This window comes from Hippocampus zosterae, chromosome 7, assembly GCF_025434085.1.
Source record: "Hippocampus zosterae strain Florida chromosome 7, ASM2543408v3, whole genome shotgun sequence".
Classification (NCBI taxonomy): domain Eukaryota; kingdom Metazoa; phylum Chordata; class Actinopteri; order Syngnathiformes; family Syngnathidae; genus Hippocampus; species Hippocampus zosterae.
The window spans coordinates 5,419,548-5,437,833 of NC_067457.1; the positions used below are offsets into that span (position 1 = coordinate 5,419,548).

At 44.8% G+C, this 18,286-nt stretch overlaps 3 protein-coding genes and 1 long non-coding RNA gene across 4 annotated transcripts in view; 2 read left to right on the forward strand and 2 right to left on the reverse strand.

The window, feature by feature from the left end:
- Positions 1 to 2,686: 2,686 nt before the first annotated feature.
- tex2l (testis expressed 2, like) lies at positions 2,687 to 12,913 on the reverse strand. Its single transcript, XM_052072314.1, has 12 exons — positions 12,287 to 12,913; positions 8,786 to 10,120; positions 8,135 to 8,335; positions 7,374 to 7,710; positions 5,804 to 6,072; positions 5,563 to 5,712; positions 5,332 to 5,431; positions 4,662 to 4,794; positions 4,307 to 4,444; positions 3,931 to 4,140; positions 3,362 to 3,482; positions 2,687 to 3,191 (listed from the first exon to the last, which is right to left on the reverse strand). Exons 2-12 carry the CDS (start codon positions 10,079 to 10,081, stop codon positions 3,036 to 3,038), a joined length of 3,111 nt encoding a protein of 1,036 aa, XP_051928274.1. The 5' UTR covers positions 10,082 to 10,120; positions 12,287 to 12,913; the 3' UTR covers positions 2,687 to 3,035.
- An 881-nt stretch (positions 12,914 to 13,794) lies between these two features.
- On the forward strand, positions 13,795 to 14,946 carry neurl2 (neuralized E3 ubiquitin protein ligase 2). Its single transcript, XM_052072318.1, has 2 exons — positions 13,795 to 14,557; positions 14,639 to 14,946. The coding sequence occupies exons 1-2, from the start codon at positions 13,795 to 13,797 to the stop codon at positions 14,752 to 14,754; spliced, it is 879 nt and encodes a 292-aa protein (XP_051928278.1). The 3' UTR covers positions 14,755 to 14,946.
- The window catches only part of LOC127604921 (uncharacterized), a 48,337-nt gene continuing 44,123 nt past the window's right edge, over positions 14,073 to 18,286 (reverse strand). The window contains exons 4-5 of the long non-coding RNA XR_007963436.1: positions 17,169 to 17,312; positions 14,073 to 14,219 (exon numbers count right to left, since the gene is read on the reverse strand). This is a non-coding gene — a long non-coding RNA (uncharacterized LOC127604921). The remainder of the gene's footprint in view (positions 14,220 to 17,168; positions 17,313 to 18,286) is intronic.
- msrb1b (methionine sulfoxide reductase B1b) lies at positions 15,469 to 17,025 on the forward strand. The gene is made up of 4 exons (XM_052072322.1): positions 15,469 to 15,651; positions 16,082 to 16,224; positions 16,291 to 16,408; positions 16,593 to 17,025. Exons 1-4 carry the CDS (start codon positions 15,597 to 15,599, stop codon positions 16,607 to 16,609), a joined length of 333 nt encoding a protein of 110 aa, XP_051928282.1. The 5' UTR covers positions 15,469 to 15,596; the 3' UTR covers positions 16,610 to 17,025.

Here is an 18,286-nt window from a genome sequence, read left to right on the forward strand (position 1 = left end):
AGGGAATTTCTTTCTCCCTCGAGCTTGAAGAGGGAGTTGCTAGTCATTTTGTTTGTTTCCTCAATTACTCGATATGGTTTTGACAATCACCCGACGATCGTCGATCATGAATTCAGTTTTGGTTTGGTGCCGACTCTCATTTCTTCACAACAAAGGCAGGCCGATTGAGTGCAATACAAGAATGGCGCTTTGTGTTTGCGTGCTTAACAAGAACAGTAGTTCTATTATTACCCTACTATTGAAAATGAGAAGTGGCTTTTAATTCAAGGTGTGGACTATAGAATAGCATTCTAAACACTGAGGGGAGTTTCGTGGATCCTTTTAAATGTATTAGTATGGAGAAAGTTATGGTTTAAGGTGATTCATTTAATTCAGAATACATTTTAAAAATCTATATATAGTTAAATAATCTGGTCAAGGGTTGCACTATTTTAACGGTGTTTCAAGTTGTCAGGTTAGAGGGTGCATGAAAGGGATTAATCATATTTTCACATTTGGAACGGTCATACAGCGACGTTCAATTTCCCACACCCCAAGCAGGCCTGATACACCAGATTTGTTGAAATGAAACTCGCATGAAAAACATCCCTCAAAGTGAACTATGCTACAAATTCCCCAAAAGAGGTGCACAATGCCACGGTCCAATGAAATTCGAGAACAAATGAGAAACAAAGAAAATTGCCTTCTTTTGGAAAAAGGTTACAGTCAAACAGGGCTACTGCAGGATCTGGACCACTTTTGTCATCCGCACAACTCACGTGCTAACGCTAGAAAATGTGTTCCCCGCCAGTCCACTTGAAGTTGATGATGAATGAAAGACATGGTGAAAATGTTGCTGAGGCTGCTTGAGGGGAAAGTCTGTTCACATTAACAGTGTTGGTGGACGAAAACATCTGGATGATGGGAATAAAAACAACGATGTATATTTTAGTACATCATTTTTATTTTTGGCCACTGAGATAACAGGCATCTTTTTAAAGGCTAAATATCAACACAGTGCAACATCTTGCAAAAGAAAATAAATAACAAGTTGAATTTTGAGGATAGAATGTAGCACATGGCAAGCGAGATTAGCGATCAATACTCTCCTTTTGGCCTGGTGACAACTTTGGCTTCTTTACAAGAACGGCTGGTTATTGCACTTTAACAGCGCCGAACAATTAGCTGAATGGAATGCGTTGAGCTGGAACCTATCCCAGATCAGCTGACGAAGGGCAAGAGGCTGGAAAAACAGAGCACTGGTTCGCAGCAGCACTCTGGGGAAAATAAGTGAACAGCAGCACTTAGCCATATATTCTTTATCGTCGGCAAAGAGCGACAAAGAAAAGTGCTGCACTGATTGTGCATGTTAGGTTTACCGAAGATGCTAAATAGTCCACGACTGCTACACAAAATGAAGGAACAGATGACATGCTGCTCAAAACGTTTTTAAGCTGTTGCAATAAGCAGCCTCACGCGATAATTGAAATGACCTTCGACAACGCCTGCACGCGACTGCTTCCGCTCGGCTTTCCCTGCTTTCAAAGAACGTGAAGCATCTTTTGAAGTTATCTTATCAAGGCCACACATTTATTGCACCATTTTAGAAGTTACCAGAAAGGCAATTATGATGCTCAAACTGCATTATTAGGTTTTGCAAATATAATTACGGACAATTTGAAGAGGAGAAACGCAAGGTTTTCGCCCCATGTTTTGCGGACATAATAGGCATTTTATTGCATTTATGTTTGCGCTGGGACGAAGCTGTCATCACCCATGAAAGGATTGATTGTATTTACAGAGAAAGACAAGGAAACGAAGTGAATGGTTAACCAAAAAAAAAAAAAAAACAAAGAAAGAAAGAAAAAAACGTGAGACTGACGGGAAGGTCATCTGGTCAAATTACTTCCTCCATTTTTGTTTTTGTAAACATTAGTCCATGTGCGTGTGTGCACAGTAATGTAAACAGACTACCCGTAAGAAGTTCCATTTATCACTTTGTGACACAAGAGATTACCGCCGTTGTCTCAAGATAAGGTGTGTTGCAGAAACAACACTACAAGCAATAAACATACCATCCAAACAACAGGTGTCATTAAAACTGTGACATGGCCGTACACATTTGTGTTGCGTTTAAAAATAAAACTAAAAAACACATGCAGACATCTTTCAAGGCCAAGTCATTCTAATTTCTTTATTGGATGAGAGTCTGCACATGTTTTGAGATTTGTCATTACCACGAGGTGATTTATTTGTCATTTTTTTTCGGTAAAGGGAGTGCTCAAGATTGCTGCGATTACTTTCACATACTAGCATCTATATTTGTCTGCTTGATGAATGGACTAATTGTAATTTGTTCCCTTGAATTGATTGTCGCAAGCGACTGTGAAAAGTGACACAAGAGCAAAAGCACTCAGGCTTTGACCTCTCAGGTTATTGCTTTCTTTGCTTTTATCTGGAACAAATTTACAGCCAAAAGAGTTTCAGTAAGATGATTGCTTATAGCCAAAAGCTAACACAACAACGAAAGTAACAACAAAAACAACATTTGTAGCTCGTAAAACATATTCAATTTGTTTGGTGATAGCCACAAGCCACACCAAGGTATCGGGTGTGCCTGTTACTGTTGCCCCCAAATCAGCTTGAACAGGCACTGGCTTCTTGTCAATGCATGGGCTTTGTCATAAAATGAAACAAAAGAATTGAATACCTGAATGAAGTGTAGTGTTTTATTTTATTTAATTTTTTTACAATCAGCATCTGCCAATAATAAAAGAAGCAAATAATCTCAGAGGGACGTAGATATTTTGCCCAAAGTATCATTTACAATCTTTTTTTTTTTTTTTTTACACAAAAGAGACTCAGCGGTCAGCGACATTTTGTCTGAGAATCTCCAGCTTCCGACAGAGAGATCGATAACTCTCCTTTGGAACAACATGAGTCAATGCGGGCCTATGAAGCACATGGACCCCTTCGGAAGTGCATTTTTCTTAGCTCTCCTTCAATTTGGAGCATGGCAAACGTCAACATGTCATTTAACCAGAGTCCGATTCCGTTTAAGTCACCGCTGATGGGATACACTCCATGGACTCAGTGGAGCTCTGGGACTGGCAATCACGAGAGGACGGATGCTCCGACGTGTGGGGGTTATCCAGGCTGGAGTGCATTATGGGTAAGTAGATGTCATCCATGTTTGGCAGCACAAACACTTTCTAGAAAGGGAACGTCAGCAGAGCTAAGATGTATGTATGTATGTATGTATGTATGTATGTATGTATGTATGTATGTATGTATGTATGTATGTATGTATGTATGTATGTATGTATGTATGTATGTATGTAGAATGTAAAAGCGCGCATTGTGGCGGGTTGTACTTCCTTACCTGGAACTCATCCTGCAGTTTCTTTTCAATCCACTCGGTCACGTGACACAACGTCACCTCCCTCTCGCCGAGTTTGGGCCGGACACGCAGATCCAGCTTGGGTGGGACGCAGAAGCTATACCTGCAGGGGACAAACGAACAATCAGAACGCATGCCTAACGCAAGCAAAAAATAAATAAATTTTAAAAAAAGCACAACTGTGTTTTTAATCAAGCCACAGTTTTCATTTCATGCATGGTGCAGGGTTCGAATCCGGTTGCGGCCTTCCCGTGTGGAGTTTGCATGTCCTCCCTATGCCCGCGTGGGTTTTCTCCGGGTACTCCGATTTCCTCCCACATTCCAAAAACATGCATACCAGGTTAATGGAACACTCTAAATTGTCCCTTGAGGTGCGAGTGTGAGCGCAAATGGTTGTTCGATTATGTGTGCCCTGCAATTGGCTGCCTACAAGTTCAGGGTATAGCCCACCTACAGCTGGAATAGGATCCTGGTGAGGATAATCTCTTTTTTATCGTCCTCTTCCCAAACGCTACACATTCATTGGTTTCCAAGTTTCACATATGCCTCACCATATCCTGTCAGTAGGGGGCGGCGGAATATTGACAACCAGGGACCCTGACAGCTCTTGAACCTCCACTGTGAGCAGCAGGGGCGTGTTTGACATCTCTTCAAACTTCTTCTTGATGAACTCATTTTCCGTTGCCTTCTGGAAATATTTGGATTTAGCGATTTTGTCCACAAATCTCAAAATCTTCCTTCCAGTCCTCCCGCCTCCTGTCCTGTAAGACACGATTAACAGAGGGGGAGGGAAGTATCAGTGTGGCCAAATTTAGCATTTTGGATGCCCTGCTCAAAAGAAAAAGAGGAGAGTCTGAACATTAAATGAAATTGCTCCAGTTTATATTCAAGTTCCACTCTGTCCTGGTGGATCATATTTGCATGTACCCATCCGTTGCTGATGACGGGCCCTTTTCCCCAGTGGGTCCCTGAGGCTCAGCAAGGATAAAATCTTCCTCATCAGATGAACCGGCACTGGAGGACTCCTCATCACTGTCCGCCAGCACACTTAGAATGGGTCTGCAGCTAGAAAAGCAATTATAAAAAAACATTAACAAAAAAAAAAGACACTAAACGGTGAGCGCGTCTGCCTCACAGTTCTGAGGTCCCATGTAAAGGTTTTTATGCAAATCGTTCCAAACACATGATACGCTGATTCAGACTTTGGATATTTGTGAGGTGAATCAATATAGGAAATGTAACCACAGTCTATAAGGTGTGTCCATAAAATGTAATTACGAACTGTGAGTTTCCAGGTTCAGTCAACCAATCGGTGTCCTGGCCGCCCTCTTTCCCCAGTTTGGACAAGTTGAATTTGGTCTGCAGGGTCATCTGCAGGGTGCCATTGTAGGCCAGCTGCAGCTCCACCCACAGGCCTACAAAGTGGGTCGCACAGAGGGGTCAGCGCCAGAACACCCAGAGTAAGACAAATCCCCCCTCAAACAGAATCTGGGCACACTAAACAGCTTTCATTGTGATTATAGAGCTTTGAATACTCATGACAGACTACAAGGAATTATGTTGTGGGTGCAACACATCTGCATTTGTTGGAAAAAAAAACCCAGACGGGCTGAATTTGTAGCACCGTGGCAGCAGAACAAGCAAAAATTCGAGGCCAAACATTTTCATGTCTCCTTGTCAGTGCTGGGTGCCAAAAAACAAAAACTCTTAAACACTAAAAAAAAAGCACATGCATTGGAAAAAGAATTCTCACACCCATACAAAAAAAACACAAAAAAATTCAGGCAAAAATGATCTCATGCATGACGTGTGTGTGTGTGTGTGTGTGTGTGTGTGTGTGTGTGTGCGTGTGTGTGTGTGTGTGTGAGAGAGTGTGAGAGGTCGATGCTACAGTATTTTTGGCCTACACAACACCCTAGATGCACGTGTTATTTTGCAGTGTCGATGCTCACCTCTGTGGTTTACCTCTGGTCGGGAGGTAGATATGATTTTTGGGATGGAACAGCCCATATCCAGCTCAGTCAGGGTCAGTTCATTCATAAAGTAAGGCAACTGTCAAAAGAGACATCCCTTAGGACGGAAATTAAAACTTTTCTTTGTACTGCACAAACATTGACATCTGTTAATCGTACGCTCGAGGAAGATGAAAGAACATCCACAACATTCAGACGACACCAAATTACTTTGATTTTGCTGAGCTTCTTCTGGATCTTGTGGGAAACCGCGTTGGCCCAGGACTTCTCTCTCAGGAAGTCCCAAAAGATTCGCCCAATCAGAGCGTTCACCCATAAAGTCGAACTGCTCCCAGAGTAATCCACCAGATCACAGGTGCACTGTGGGAAGTAGAAAATCTCCAAGTGACTCTCGGCAAGCATGTCAAAGGGACCCGCATGAGTGCTCCGCTTCAATTTCAGCATGACTTACGTTTCCTTTGAGGCTGGGGCTTGTCTGTGTACTGCCGACTCCAGGGCTGGAGAGTGGGATCAAGTCTTCTGGAGCCAGAAGACGATCCATGTAGCCGGGGTAGTCAAGCAGTGAAAGGCCCCTGGCGGTGCTGCTACCGGAGGAGGTCTGACTGAGAGAAACTGCAGGCACGGAGGGGCCGTCGTCTTCATTGCTGCCCACTCTGCTGGAGCCTCTGCTGGCCGGTTTATCGCTTTGGCCGTTGATAGCCTGCGACAGTACTGGGTCACCTGCAGGGAAATGGACGTTTTATGTAGTTAGCAAAAAAAATAAAATAACGGTTGTGGCATGTGTAGTGAAGTGGAGGGAGGTGTTTAGGCCTCACGCCGACCGAGTATGCGATATTTTTGCTGTAAAAAAATCAAATAAAACAGACAATAATAATCTCTTTTTTTCCAACCTAAAAGAATTATTTGGCTCATGATAATGATGTTCAAACCATCACAGGAAGATAAACATAATTTTACCATTCCAGAATTGGCTGGTGTGACACGAGGAGACATGATTTACTCGTCGAACTTTCTTGCGGTGTTCCACAAGAGTCCGACTTAGGGCTCATTCTTTTTGCATTCCACCGCATTCTCCATTTCTAAATTAACTTGTCATGCTATTTCATTTTGAAATAGAAATGATCTTTCATGTCTTTGCCTATTGCAATTCTCTCTCCACTTGTCTTAATGAAACTGTATCTGTTCTGTCGTTCTTGTCATGACTCACTTTTTAATTTTGGATTTAGCACAAACTTTTACTTGCGGTAAACTTACAGAGCTCTCAAAGGTCAGGGCCATTTTATTGCCCTCTGAGATCATATGTAGGCTGCTGACAGTCTTTTAATTAATTTCCCTGCAGCAAAACTAAATTGTTCTTGTTTTTTCGTGTATTACCGGTAATTAAAAAAAATCATGTTAGATATTCATTCATTCATTCATCTTCCGAACCGCTTGATCCTTACAAGGGTCGCGGGGGGTGCTCGAGCCTATCCCAGCTGTCTCTGGGCAGTAGGCAGGGGACACCCTGAATCGGTTGCCAGCCAATTGCAGGGCACACAGAAACGAACAACCATTCGCACTCACACCTAGGGACAATTTAGAGTGTTCAATCAGCCTGCCACGCATGTTTTTTGGAATGTGGGAGGAAACCGGAGCACCCAGAGAAAACCCACGCAGGCCCGGGGAGAACATGCACACTCCACACAGGGAGGCCGGAGCTGGAATCGAACCCGGTACCTCTGCACTGTGAAGCCGACGCGCTAACCACTGGACTACCGGGCCGCCCATGTTAGATATGTACAACTGTATTCTATAACGACGTGAAGCACTCTTGAGACACTGACAACCTAACACAAGCACGACCGTTGTTTCCTAGTGTATGTATGCGAGATCCGTAGTGTTCTCACAAATAGGATTAACTTTGACATGCAAAGAACTGGAGCATGTAATCCATAATCCACACACACATATATATGTTCTCTACATCGATGCCTTATCTTGAGGCCTTGTCGTCACTAATGCATCATCTATAATTCTCCTACCCGATCGAGGCACACATCTGGAAGACCTGGGCTCATCCCGGTCCTTTCCTCGCTCTGCGCACGTGGATGCCAGTAAGAAATGATGAAACCACTCCTCCTTTTCTCTCCCCGTGCGCCCAAAGAGGTAAAGAGTTATGGCTGGGTCACGGGTGGACTCTGGCAAACGTTGAAATGAGCTAGCGGGTGCAGTTTTTGGCTGCTCCTCCACTTCCCGACTCTCCTCCGACCGTCGTCCAACCTCCTCCTGGGAGTTTACTCCACTGGCCAGCTGGATGCAGATTGGATATTTGGGGTTCCATAGTCGCTTACGAGCCAACACAGATGGCAGCAAGAATACCTTTGAGGGACACACAAACATGTTATCGAGCCATCAAGTGGTGAGAGATTATTACTTTCATCCGTTTTTCAACATGTTTATGTCCGAAATCCCAGTCAATGGAAGGATGCCAAATAAATGTGAAGGTCATGCTAACATTAACGTATTCAAAAACGGTCATGCTCGTCTTTCTCCAAGCCAAACTCTTTGGCCCGAGATGAATTACGAAACACCCGCAACATCTGCTGGCTTGAACGCCGTCATTCCCAGATGCATCATTTAGCATTCCATCTGTGATGCTTGAGTAAAATGGCTCTTGGAGTCATTCATATTTTTAAAAAAATGTAACGAGTATTTGCGTCCCTCTCGGGATTCATAAAACACACAAAAAGGGAAACGTTTAACCTTCTGTTTTATGCACAAACCGTTTAAATAGTACTCCTACTTTGCTTTGTTCCAGCTGGTAGGTGCGCGTTTTTGTGAAAGTGGACTCGTTGATTCTCTCGCCGCATGCGGCCCTGCGGCTGATGTTAGATTGGGGGGTGTCGAGTCGGAGACGGGATCCCTCCAGCGTGGCAAACACAGAGTTTGTCTGTGCTGAGTGATACGTCTCTGGGCCGTAATCGTGAATCTCATTCATCCAACCCTAGAAAATAGATGACATCAGGCACAGTATTGAGGCGTGTTCACAAAATTTTGGCTGGAGCATCAGGACATCCCATTCAGTTTTAGTTAGCATATAGCTAAATGCGAAGTATTTGGATTAACTGAAAAACTTTTTTTTTGAAAAATAAAAAAATCCAAATAGGTAGCTGGGATTGAATGTGGAGTCTGAAAGGACATCAAATTACGTCTTTGGGAGGGAATGAGTTTGAAGGAGCAAAAAAAAAAAAAAAGGACATTTCTTGTAGCTTGCAAATAATGAAAATTAAAATTGATTTTTGAATAAATACAAGGTTTTTCCAACCAGGCGCGGACAAAAGGAAATTCCACACGCCAGAGTGGGCCCCCTCTCGTTTTTACTCTGGCCCATTGAGCATTTACATTGTCCTCCAAGAGTCCCATACTCGTTTCTTTTATTTTGAAAGAATTTTACCTTGATGGTGTCGGGCTCAGTGGAGCAACCTTTCCAAATCGGCTCTCCCAGAAGCGGTTTGCTTGGAGAAGCTGAACAGAAGTTCCTGGAAGAGCCCGTTCGAATCAGCAAGAGTCCGAGCAAGAAACCCATTGCCACCCCGAGAGCCAGGCCGGAGAAATATGGATTCAGCGGTAGGGTAAAATAACCGTAGGAGATTATTGCCACACAGAATAAACTCATGCACGGCGGAGGATTGGTCGCGTGAAATGGAGACGTCCTACATGATGCGACCTGTGCCGCTTTCCCGGCTTGTAGCTGAGTATCGATCGAAGAAACCTGCACCGCGTCTCCGTCGGAATAAAATCCTTGCTCTTCATCGCTGAGATGTTTGCAGTGATGCACCGGACAAGTGCCGCGGGGGCTTCTTCCGGCATATCTAACCGAAGGCCAGTGGAAAACATCACCATCTGTCCTGCCCCCGCTCCTCACTGGAGATTCCGAGACCCCCGCGTCTGTGCTAGCTTCCCGGCCCGAACCTCTAAAAACGACCTGGGTGGTCTTACACGTGTGTTTGGGACTGCCTGTGCTATCTTCTCTCCTGATCTTGTTGAACATGCTGCTGAGCGGCTCATGGACCGCCTCCGAGAGTTTCCTCTTGGTGTCCTCGAGTTCCATTTTAAAGAAACCGCCTTTATGACCCTCTGCGCTTGGAGAGAGCGCGCTGGGAGATGGGGGCGCTGTCCGAGAGGCCCCGGCGTTTCGGTTCTTGGGCTGCGTCAGCTGCTTCAACAGGTGGAGGTTGAGGCGCGAGTCCGATTTGGACTGCGACACCTCCGGCTCCGAACGAGAGAGCTCGGTGGAGATTGACTTGACGAGGCTGAGAAGAGGTTTTGGCCTGAGGGCGGAACTTTCTCTCAGCTCCAGCTCTGTGGAAAGTGACTTTACCAGACTGGACAAGGGCCGATGAGTGGGCGAGGAAGGGCCCGGGGAGAGGAAAGCGGGGCTCGCGGCGGAGCAATTCCCCAAAGAACCAGGAGACGAAGGTGAAAGCGGGACATGGAACGCTTGGGACTGCAATTCTTTGTCATCGTCACCGGAGATGTGCTTCTCCGAGGCGTAGTACTCATCGTGATCCAGCGAGAGGATGAGCTCGCTCTCATCCAGGCTTCTCCATTCTCCCTCCGTTCCTGTCAGCTGGATAACAATCCCCCGGGGGAGATGTCGCTTTGTCCCAAGCGAGTTCGGGACAACATCTGGGCCTCCTCTTGCATCCTTCTCATATCCTTGCGCCCAATTGTTTCCGCTCTCTGCCATTTCGTGACTACATCACACGGCCGAGGCACCTAAGAGTCACTGAAAGAGAAGAACCGTGATTGAATCCCTGAGGCAAAACAAATGAAAGCAGACGAGGAATAACAGGAGGCATGCGTTCTACGCTTCTGCCTGCTCGCATCCTGCCAATTAGGTATTAGTGTGCGAACATGACGTGCGCTCTGAAATGTGAATTCGCCTTGGACGCTTGAGTCGAGTGAGTGAATCGGTGCCAATTCAGCGCCTCTCCTAAAGCTGTTGCTCTACATTTGAGTGTGTTTTGGAGACAGGCAAAAATAAACCAGGCACGCTCTCAAGCCCGAATGCTGAATAAATAAAAGCGGCTTGGATATCCTATTTTTTTTGGGGGGGGGGGGGGGGGTTTGATTGGATGTGTTTGTGCATGCATTGGTGACATCGCCAGACACACATTATTTGGACAGGGACACCGGCAGAAACTGAAAATTTCCGTGAGAATAAGGACACAATTGAGAGGTTGTGCATCATTAAATTAAGAAACCACCTCCGATGTCTTTTAGACTTTGTTATGTAACCAAGGGTTGAAAAGTGCAAGCTGGAAAAGAACACAGAAGAACGAAATCAGTCATCCTCATAGAACCCCAAGAGGCTCTAATCAGTATTTCCAAATAGGCTGAGCTTGGACTTTCATTTTCATAGCCTTGCTCTTCATACGGGTTAAAACCTTCTTCGGACCAATCAGATTTATGTAACAATATTACAGGTCCGTGTGGCACAATCTCAACCAATTCCACAGCAGATGGTGGATTGTGACTAATCTGCTCGCACCCAAAATGCACGGCGGAGACATAAAACCTCAGAGTCACACATGCAGATATTAGTCCTTCATTATAGATTTTCACACGCGGTGGGAGGTGTGGGGGTTGGGGCACCAGACGGATGCTGCGGTCTTCACATTTCTTGTGATGGGCACGGCAAGACGATCTGATTTGGAAGTTGACTTTTCGTGGATTCCGCTGACATTTTATTCTGGGATTTACGAGCCGTAGAAGACAAATTGTCCGATTATTTCAGTGTAGCACCAATCAACTTGGCGATTAGCGCGAAAAAAAATTATACTCATTAATTTGATGTCACAGGCAAATTAGCATGATGTCAGTTATCGTTAGCATCTAGTCCAAAGCTGCTCAAACCGATTTAAGGGGACATTTTGTTGGGACAGATTTTTGTTGCTCACCGCCATAGTCTCAATCACAATATAACCACGACCGCCGTTTGAGTCAATAAGGTAAAGTTGAAGTTCACCTCACAATCTCCGATTAACATGAATTCAGGGTTTAGCTGTGAAATCTGACAAATCACACTGGCATGGCTTATAGATAAGCCAACGTTTGGCAGTGTGGTTTTCCAAGCTAGCTCATCTCGTGCTTACGTTGGGACAGACTTCGCGCGGGGCAAGGGAGGTCAAGAAACGGTTTGGTGATGGATCGAGTTTGAGACGTTGGTTCGTTTAAATTGCTTTGCACTCATAATCAGTTATCAATAAAATACAAAAACATCAAATGGCGTTTTGAATGAAAATAGCCTGAAAGCGCTTTTTTTTTTTTTACCTTTTGAAAACTTAGTTGAGAACGAAAAAGGACACACACAAAGGAACGACTATGTCAACATCAACACATATTCTTAAACAATTATTAAAAAACAGTGACCTTGTGATCTTGGCTTCAGGAAATAATGTGTAGTTCACTTTTTTTTATTTTTTTGATGTGGAAAATGGTCAACAGGAAGATTAATTTTTTTTTAAATGGTAATGTTTTAACCAACAGATCATCTGCATTGGATAAAGCACAACAAACCTGGTGGGGGGCGGGGGGGGTGTTAAAAATGAATTTGCCAAGAATTCCCTGCAATTTGAAATGTAAAACTCGAACCGGGATGACAGCCATGAAATATAAACACGCATAATAAATAACCCTCCAATTTGAGAAGTCATAATGCACTACATGTGCAGAATAATTTGGTGTAGCACCTCGATTCAAAGCTCGCATGACATAAGTTGCCGCGAATGACAACAATATGCAAAAACAAACAAACAAACAAACAAACAAAAAATAATCTTACTGAGTCGACCATTCGGCCTCAACTCTGGATTATATTGCACTTGTTTGCTGTGCTGAGAGATGATCTGTAAAACAAACACATGCAGGAACATGCACGGAGATTACTCACCCGCGTGGGGATCAACGGGACGGCCACAATGGTCTTCTGAGAAGTCCATCTTCCCATTTGCGTGTGCAAGGACAGCAGCGGTGTAAGGAGGAGCCTGCGTGAACACACTCTCCTCCGCCATCTCTCTCGGTCTCGTTCTCATGCACTCTCACACACACACACACACACACACACACCTCCTCTTTAAGCCAACGTGCCGGTATCCAGATGTGTCATGCGCTGCCGAGAATCGCAGCTCACCAACTGATTATGAAAAGCGTGGCCGCTTGGCATGATAATCCAGATTTAGAGTCGGGCAGCCCCAACAGACGCGCTCAAACAAACTCACCCATCTGATGTACACGTATCGGATCCTCATGAAGCGATACTGTTCCACTGTCTATCCCAGATAAATTCGGGGGACTAGTCACCCATCGCATGGCACATAAAGACAAACAAGCACCCCCACACTCCCAAAATATTATTTAACCTTCACGTTAATAGACTCCAAATTGGTGTGAATTTACATGTGAATAATCGCTTGTCTATTCCATGCGAGGGTGGCCCGGTAGTCCAGTGGTTAGCACGTCGGCTTCACAGTGCAGAGGTACCGGGTTCAATTCCAGCTCCGGCCTCCCTGTGTGGAGTTTGCATGTTCTCTCCGGGCCTGCGTGGGTTTTCTACGGGTGCTCCGGTTTCCTCCCACATTCCAAAAATATGCATGGCAGGCTGATTGAACACTCTAAATTGTCCCTAGGTGTGAGTGTGAGTGCAAATGGTTGTTCGTCTATGTGTCCCCTGCGATTGGCTGGCAACCGATTCAGGGTGTCCCCCGCCTACTGCCCGGAGACGGCTGGGATGGGCTCCAGCACCCCCCGCGACCCTAGTGAGGATCAAGCGGTACGGAAGATGAATGAATGAATATTCCCTGCGAATGGCTAGCAACTGATTTCTTCTTTGCCTTGTGTCAGTGGTTGTCAAACTTTTTTTTTCCATCGGGTCAATTGGTGGAGACCAGGTTTCATTGAAAACATGGTGAAGCAGCCTTTAGGTGTTATGCCGCATGGAAATGGAATAAGCCGCCAACAGAAAGTGAAGTCAGCCCCAAGTCACTCACGTCTGAAGAATCCACTAGTTTCCCAATTAAGATTTATCATCTTATACGAGCTCATATTACAAATAGTTCTCAGCAAATTTGCTTGTGTCGGTTGTCGCACGACTTGAATCGCTCTGTTACTAAAGAATCTAACCCAGTACTATGAGTGACTGCAGCCGACGTGTGCATGCTGGCCCACCCACACACATGCGCAGAGACACACATACCTTGCCATCTGTTGTCATCGGTTCAAAAATAGCCTGAGCAGAAGCTTCCTAAGTGAGTGAAAGCTCAGCTGAGTGCTGGTGTTGCTAAACTTTTTGTCTCCAGAATGACCACGAGCCACGAAAGGTCCGTTGACTTTCGCGTTTTTCATTAAGGGGACAATGCGCCTCAATCCATTCTGAAAATTAGAGTGAAGGCGTAATAGGAGATGGAAGCTTTGCCGGAGCACTTTATGGAATTCCACCCGGTCCACGGCTCCAACGTGCAACTGGACTACTCAGCGACCCAGGCCACACGGGTGGAAAGCTTCGCTAACGGAGTGTGTTTCAGCAAACATCCGTTAAAACCCGGGGAGATTTTCCTCATCGAGATTGAGGACAAGGAGCTGGGCTGGTGCGGCCACCTCCGGATCGGCCTGACCGCCAGGGACCCCGGAGGCTTGCAGGTGGTTCCGGAATACTCCATCCCGGATCTGACGGATCTGGGCGACAGCTGGGTGTTCGCTATCACTCGCAACCACAACAAGGTTACAGAGGAGGTCCATGCGGGGGAAGGAGGCCACCAGCCTCCAGAGGAACCGGCCGGGGGTCAAAGACTGGGTCGAGGGGAGGCTGAAAATAACGCCGACGCCACCTGCAAACCAAAAACTTTTTTCACAGATTCTCATTTGCGGATCGAGAACGTTCTGATCCCCAGAGACAAGCTGGTCGGCCGCAGCCGGCCTGGGCGCTTCAGCCACATTCTGGATGACTTGTACAAAACCAACGCTTTGCCGCCGACTGCCAGACGCAGCCGGATTGGAGTTTTGTACGTAGCGAAAGGCCCCGGTCGAGGTGACATGCATATCGTCATCAATGGGGAGGACATGGGTGCTTCCGCCAAAGGCATACCGACGAAAGAGCCTCTTTATGCCGTCGTGGATGTATTTGCTGCTACTAAGTGTGTCAGGATTGTGCAGGTGGAGTATGGATGTGAGTATGAATCCGGCGTGGGATCTAAGATTTGTGTCATTTTATCCTAATCAGTACATTCTTAAATTGTCTACTTTTCAGTCTCGTCCTTGCAGACGCTGTGCAGGAAGTCCATCCAAAAGCACATTGTCCACAGAATGGCCCTTGACTGGCTGGAGCTACCAGAGGCACTCAAGTACTTCTGCAAGTACGAGTGAGAATTGAAAATCCTTAACGGCAGGAGCCGTCAAACAGTTTTCTGACTTCCGGGGACGATGTGAACTGAACTGGGATTGTTGATCGTCAACCTGCTTGATGAAGAAGCGCCGATGTGAGCAGGATTTGGAAACTCGTCAAAAGAAACCACACACACATTATCGACCATGCTGCTGTAAAAAAACAAAACAAAACTATAAAACAAAAAAACAAAAACACATATATACTGCAGGGTGCCATAATACCTAAACTGAAATAAAGAGAAAACGTGTTGTGTTTGGTGTCATGACAAACTTTCACTTTAAACTACGCTTGTCTAAGTTTTCAAAAAAATCTACCATATTTTTGAATTAAATTATTATTATTATCATCTCCTCTTGGAGCGATTTACCTTACGTATCATCTTCATTTTTGACTGACACTTCACATGTTTCGGCAATAAAGAAGACGGCCTTAATCATCATTCAAGCCATTCCCTAGAAATTTTTTAGCTATAGTTCACAGAGGGGTAAAACTGGACTGCATAATAGTGAGTGCTAATATTATGGGGCGTAACAAAATAACAATTTGTGCTATTCTAAACTATTGAAAAAGGACAATAAAACCGAATGTTATTATTTGCAATTTTTTTTGTTACCGGTATTTCCCTTTCAATTTTTAACGGAGAGGACGCGTTCACGTAGTCAAACAGTGCCGTCTAGCGTCGAAAGAGCTAAGTGCAGAGGGAGGAGTTCCCGTTAAATCACACGAGAGGAGCAGAAACGGGAAGGGACAGTTTATATCTATTCTGCAGACACGTCTTTCTATTATTTGGAATCAATTTGATCCGGTGCACAACAGCAGCATGTCTTTCTGTCGTTTTTTTGGCGGAGAGACCTACAAGGATCATTTTAAACCAGGTAAACCCGCAGTGTTACATGATGAACTGAGATGTGACGTAACCTGCCTTCAATGTAGATCATTGCAGGTGCAGATAATATTTTAGACTTGTATTTTCTCCTACCGAATACTGTCATTTATTTAATCACTCATCCCCGTTGTATTGAATAAATGGGTGAAAATAATATAATTTTTACACAACGTCTATTGGGTGTGACCGAGGCAGCATGATGACCTCGTTTTGCACATTTGACTCAAAGATTTAAGTTTTCTGAGTCTCGGGTGCGGCTTTTCCTGCGTGCAGCTTCCACATAAAAATAAAACTACCAAAAAACCGCATGTTAACATGTTTGGTTCATTGAAGTAATTAGGTGTGAATGTGATTGTGAAGTGTTTGCTGTCCACATATCTTTCCTGCATTGTTGTTTTTTAAAGTCACGTTTTCCACAGGTATGTACGTGTGCTCTAACTGTAACCATCCATTGTTCTCAAGTCGCTCCAAGTTCGCCCACTCATCCCCATGGCCCGCTTTCACCGAGACCATTAGAGAGGACAGCGTGACCAAACTGATGGAGAGCCTCACAGCTTTCAAGGTCAGCACGGCTTCAACGGTCTGAGTATGGAGTGAACATTTCTCATCATATGTGTGCTATTTGTAGGTTCTGTGTGGCAAGTGCGGCAACGGGCTGGGTCACGAGTTTGTAAACGACGGCCCGCAGGAGGGGGTGTCTCGATTTTGAATTTTCAGCCACTCTCTCAAGTTTGTCCCGAGCAAAGGTGAGAAAAACACAGTGCTGTCATTCAAACTCATGTCTAATCGAATCATGACACTCAGTTATTGACATCTAAGGATAACTGCTCTAGGTAATCATTGAGTGGGCTGTCAACCAGTCCAGGTGGTACACCACTGTTTGTCCAAAATCTGCTGGGATAGACCGATCTCTTTTTTTCTTCTTCCCAGGCAAGGACAAGCACTAACGAGCGAGTTTTCTGACCGTTGCACCCGTCCTGTATGAGTATGTGATGCGGCCAGGATAAAGTCCCGAGAAGGACATCCTGTCTGCTGAAGTATCTCAGACCAGCCAGCGACATGCGGCATGGATGGAACACCTGCACATCTTTTTTTTTTTTTTAAAGCTACTGCTTTCGTACTTAAATAGCTCATATTTAAATAAGACTCCCAACTTTGAGGAACGCGAAAAGTTTATGTTGCATCGGAGAGAACTAAAAGGTTTGAATTTGGGCATTTTGTATGTTCATGAACTTTTGTGATAAATGTATTCAGTGGTAAAGACACTTCATGGACACGCTCTACTACTACTACATATATGAATGATGTATGATGTCATAAGAAGTACAGTCAGTCCACTGAATAAACCACAGTTGCAAATTAATTTGCAGTTTGACAATTGTCCGCTAGAGGGAGGCATCCCACTCCTTACATCACCCTCAGTGGCTTTAGGTTAACAGTACAGCTTGTGCGCCCAAGTGAATGTGATTCTACGCTGTGTGTGCTTGTATGCAACGCACTACTTACACACTTCATCTGCCGTCCATGTTTTTGTGATCGAATGCGAACGTCGGTTGCATGAGTGGTGCTTTCTGGCTCAGCTGCAGGCCGCATTCCTTGCGGCGGTGGCTTGGCAATGACACTGAGGTTTTTGAGGAGTAGCCGGGTCGCCTGGTTAGAGAGTAAAAGGCTGTCATTATAAAGGCAACGCACATATAGTCAGAGAAGAGTGTTTGGCAGACAACAACACATGGCTGTATTCTTGGATATGGCACGGAAGAGCCGCTTTGAAGTTTTGTTGATGTATTCACTGGTGTCACGCTTTCTCACGCAGTCACTAACCGCCTTGTTTTAAGCGATGTCGTTTGTCTTGAAATGCACCGTTACTCAAAGCGGGCGCTGCGCTCGCATAAACTAGAACTTCAATGAGTATGTACATTAGAGTCAGCGGGGCAAGGTATTGCAAAGAATTAGAGCGTCAGTGTGGCTCATCAAGTCCACTCGTGGGTTTACTGTAGTTTGACATGGTCGGTTTGTGGCAGTGGAACTGGAAATACATTCTCAAGCCATTTACCATGTTGTTGAGAGCCAAACAGGAATGTTGTGTCGGCCTCACTGATGTTTTCAAAAGACGGTTTCATGTTTGACTTTAGTATTATTAGTGTTATGGGTTGTACTGTAAAACTCGTTTTGGGACCGTTTTTATAATGGCACCGCAAAATTATTGGTTTTACACAACAAATTAATAGATTGCTAGTTTTGAAATCAGTCACGTCGATTCAACTACCGCAGCGTAGTTTGTTGAAGTGAGGGTAAACAGGGTAACAAAATGATTGCAAAATCTCAACGTTATTTATTACACATGACAATTTGACATTTCGGTGCAGATTCTAACAAGTTGACACACATGATTTGCTTTCACGGGCCACATAAAATAACCCGGCGGGCCGTATCTGGCCCCTGGGCCTTGAGTTTGACACATGAGCTGCAGTATATTGCATTACAATACCAACTTCCATGAATTTAGCATTCCAATATTAATCAACATGGCGGATCCAACTTTTATCTGGATCTGCATCAAAATGAAATATTTTGTGCTTGGATTGTAACCCACCGCCACATAAAATGAAAAACCGAACCACTTC